Below are 3,643 nucleotides of genomic sequence, written 5' to 3' on the forward strand. Positions count from 1 at the left end.
CCCTAGTTGGAAAAGCAGGATGCTATAAGCCTAGGGGCCCCAAGAGGGAAAATAGCCCAGTGAGGAAAGGAAATAAAGAAAAATAAAATATTTTAAGTATAGTAACAACATTAAAATAAATATTTCCTATAAATACTATAAACACTTTAACAAAACAAGAGGAAGAGAAACTAGATAGAAGTGTGCCCGAGTGTACCCTCAAGAAAGAGAACTCTAACCCAAGACAGTGGAAGGCCATGGTACAGAGGTTATGGCACTACCCAAGACTAGAGAACAATGAAATTAGTTAACAATATCATTCTTTTATTTTTCATCTTCAATTTTAGGGGTACATAGGAATCTATAAAAATGGCCAAGGAGTACATCATCATTATCATTTTCTCCTCCAACGCCTATAGGCGCAAAGGGCCTCAGTTAAATTTCGCTATTCGTCTCTGTATCGAGCTTATAAATCAACACTTCTCCATTCACTAATTCTTACTTCAAGTGTAAAAGCTCTTGCGTTTTTTAAATATACAATGATATATTTTCAAAATGCAAAAGCTCTTGTGTTTTTTTAAATATACAACGATGTGTTTTCAAAATTCAAGAGCCTTTGTGTTTTTTTTAAATATAGAACGATATATTTTCAAAATGCAAGAACTCTTGTGTCTTTGAAATATACAACGATATATTTTCAAGGTGCGAAAGCTTTTGTGTTTTTAAAAATACAAAAATATATTTTCTAAGTGCAAAGGCTCTTGTGTTTTAAAATATACAGTACAACGATATATTTTGAAAGTGCGATATACATACAGTATATATATATATATATATATATATATATATATATATATATATGTGTGTGTGTGTGTGTGTGTGTGTGTGTGTGGATTTTTAATATCTAAGATTCATATACACAGCACGGTGTTGTCTTCAAGTTGAAAAATAATAAACCAGAATTTTGTAAAAAAAAAAATATTCTTCAAAAAATCCCATAAAAAAGGATATAAAACAGTAGACGACGATTCCCCTAAATTAAAATTATATTAACGAGATATATTGACATTTTATGTTCTGTTCTGTCCATTTGACAGGTAAGGAGGAGACGGGAAAGCCGTGTGGCGTCCACTGGGAGCTGCGAGTCTTCGTAGGAGAATCAATTGATGATCAACCCCACAGGAGATCCTGCGTCCGACTCCTTATCAGGTCAGTCCTCAGCAAAAAAAGGATTTTTCTATTTATAAAAGGAACTATTATTATTACTGGATTTTTCTATTCGTATAAGGAACTATAGTCAATTCTTTTTAGTGTGGCAGATTTGTCAGTCCTCAGCAAAAAAAGTATTTTTCTATTTATAAAAGGAACTATTACTGGATTTTTCTATCCATATAAGAAACTATAGTCAATTCTTTTTAGTGAGGCTGATTTGCACAGACTCGCAGGGGTGCCCTTTTAGCCTAGAAAACGTTTCCTGATCGCTGATTCGTTGGACGAGATCATTCTAACCAATCAGCGATCAGGAAACTTTTTGGATTTTTCTATTTATAAAAGGAACTATTACTGGATTTTTCTATCCATATAAGAAACTATAGTTAATTCTTTTTAGTGAGGCAGATTTGCACCGACTTGCACGGGTGCCCTTTTAGCTCGGAAAACGTTTCCTGATCGCTGATTGGTTGGACGAGATCATTCTAACCAATCAGCGATCAGGAAACTTTTCGGATTTTTCTATTTATAAAAGGAACTATTTCTATTACTGGATTTTTCTATTCGTATAAGAAACTATAGTCAATTCTTTTTAGTGAGGCAGATTTGCCCCGACTCGCAGGGGTGCCCTTTTAGCTTAGAAAACGTTTCCTGATCGCTGATTCGTTGGACAAATCCTTCGGAAGAAAAGGATTTTTCTATTTTTAAAAGGAACTATTACTATTACTGGATTTTTCTATTCGTATAAGGAACTATAGTCAATTCTTTTTAGTGAGGCAGATTTGCACCGACTCGCAGGGGTGCCCTTTTAGCTCGGAAAACGTTTCCTGATCGCTGATTGGTTGGACGAGATCATTCTAACCAATCAGCGATCAGGAAACTTTTCCGAGCTAAAAGGGCACCACTGCGAGTCGGTGCAAATGCGTCTCATTGAAAAAGGTTGAGTATATATCTATCTGTTTGGCTATAGTTAGTTTTTCCTTTATTTCTTTATATCCTGGATTTTCTTATGTATTTTTCCATTTATAAAAAGGAACTATATCTCTGCTTATATTTGGTTTTTCACTTTATTTCATTATTTCCTAGTTTTTCCTATATATTTTTCCGTTTATAAAAAGTAACTATATATCTGGTTATATTTAGTTTTTCACTTTATTTCTTTATTTCCTGTTTTTTCCTGTATATTTTTCCATTTATAGAATGAACTATATCTCTGCTTATACTTAGTTTTTCACTTTATTTCTTTATTTCCTGTTTTTTCCTATATATTTTTCCATTTATAGAATGAACTATATCTCTGCTTATATTTAGTTTTTCACTTTATTTCATTATTTCTTGTTTTTCCTATATATTTTCCGTTTATAAAAAGGAACTATATATCTGCTTATATTTAGTTTTTCACTGTATTTCTTAATTTCCTGTTTTTTCCTATAGATTTTTCCAATTATAAAAAGGAACTATATCTCTGCTTATATTTAGTTTTCCACTGTATTTCATTATTTCCTGGTTTTTCCTATATATTTTCCATTTATAAAAGGAACTATATCTCTGCTTATATTTAGTTTTCCACTTTATTTCTTAATTTCCTGTTTTTTCCTATATATTTTTCCAATTATTAAAAGGAACTATATCTCTGATTATATTTAGTTTTCCACTTTATTTTTATATTTCCTAGTTTTTCCTATATATTTTTACATTTATAAAAATGAACTATATATCTGATTATATATTATTTTTTAACTTTATTTCCTTATTTCTTGGTTTTTCCTATATATTTTTCCGTTTATAAAAGGAACTATATCTCTGCTTATATTTAGTTTTCCACTGTATTTCATTATTTCCTGGTTTTTCCTATATATTTTTTCATTTATAAAAAGGAACTATATCTCTGCTTATATTTAGTTTTTCACTTTATTTCTTTTTTTCCTATATATTTTTCCATTTATAAAAAGGAACTATATCTCTGCTTATATTTAGTTTTTCACTTTATTTCTTTATTTCTTTTTTTCCTATATATTTTTCCATTTATAAAAGGAACTATATCTCTGCTTATATTTAGTTTTCCACTGTATTTCATTATTTCTTGTTTTTCCTATATATTTTTCCATTTATGAAAAGGAGCTATATCTCTGCTTATATTTAGTTTTTCACTTTATTTCTTTATTTCCTGGTTTTTCCCATATATTTTTCCATTTATAAAAAGGAGCTATATCTCTGCTTATATTTAGTTTTTTTCACTTTATTTCTTTATTTCCTGGTTGTTCCTATATATTTTTCCGTTTATAAAAAGGAACTATATATCTGCTTATATTTGGTTTTTCACTGTATTTCATTATTTCCTGGTTTTTCCTATAGATTTTTCCGTTTATAAAGAGGAACTATATATCTGCTTATATTTGGTTTTTCACTGTATTTCATTATTTCCTGGTTTTTCCTATATATTTTTCCATTTATA

At 29.7% G+C, this 3,643-nt stretch overlaps 1 protein-coding gene across 1 annotated transcript in view; it reads left to right on the forward strand.

The window, feature by feature from the left end:
- Positions 1–348: 348 nt before the first annotated feature.
- LOC137620094 (arrestin homolog) overlaps positions 349–3,643 on the forward strand; it is a 26,733-nt gene continuing 23,438 nt past the window's right edge. The window contains exons 1-2 of the mRNA XM_068350368.1: positions 349–436; positions 1,077–1,188. Coding sequence (XP_068206469.1) covers positions 349–436; positions 1,077–1,188 — 200 coding nt within the window. The remainder of the gene's footprint in view (positions 437–1,076; positions 1,189–3,643) is intronic.

Source organism: Palaemon carinicauda, chromosome 26, assembly GCF_036898095.1.
Source record: "Palaemon carinicauda isolate YSFRI2023 chromosome 26, ASM3689809v2, whole genome shotgun sequence".
In the NCBI taxonomy this organism is placed as follows: Eukaryota; Metazoa; Arthropoda; class Malacostraca; order Decapoda; family Palaemonidae; genus Palaemon; species Palaemon carinicauda.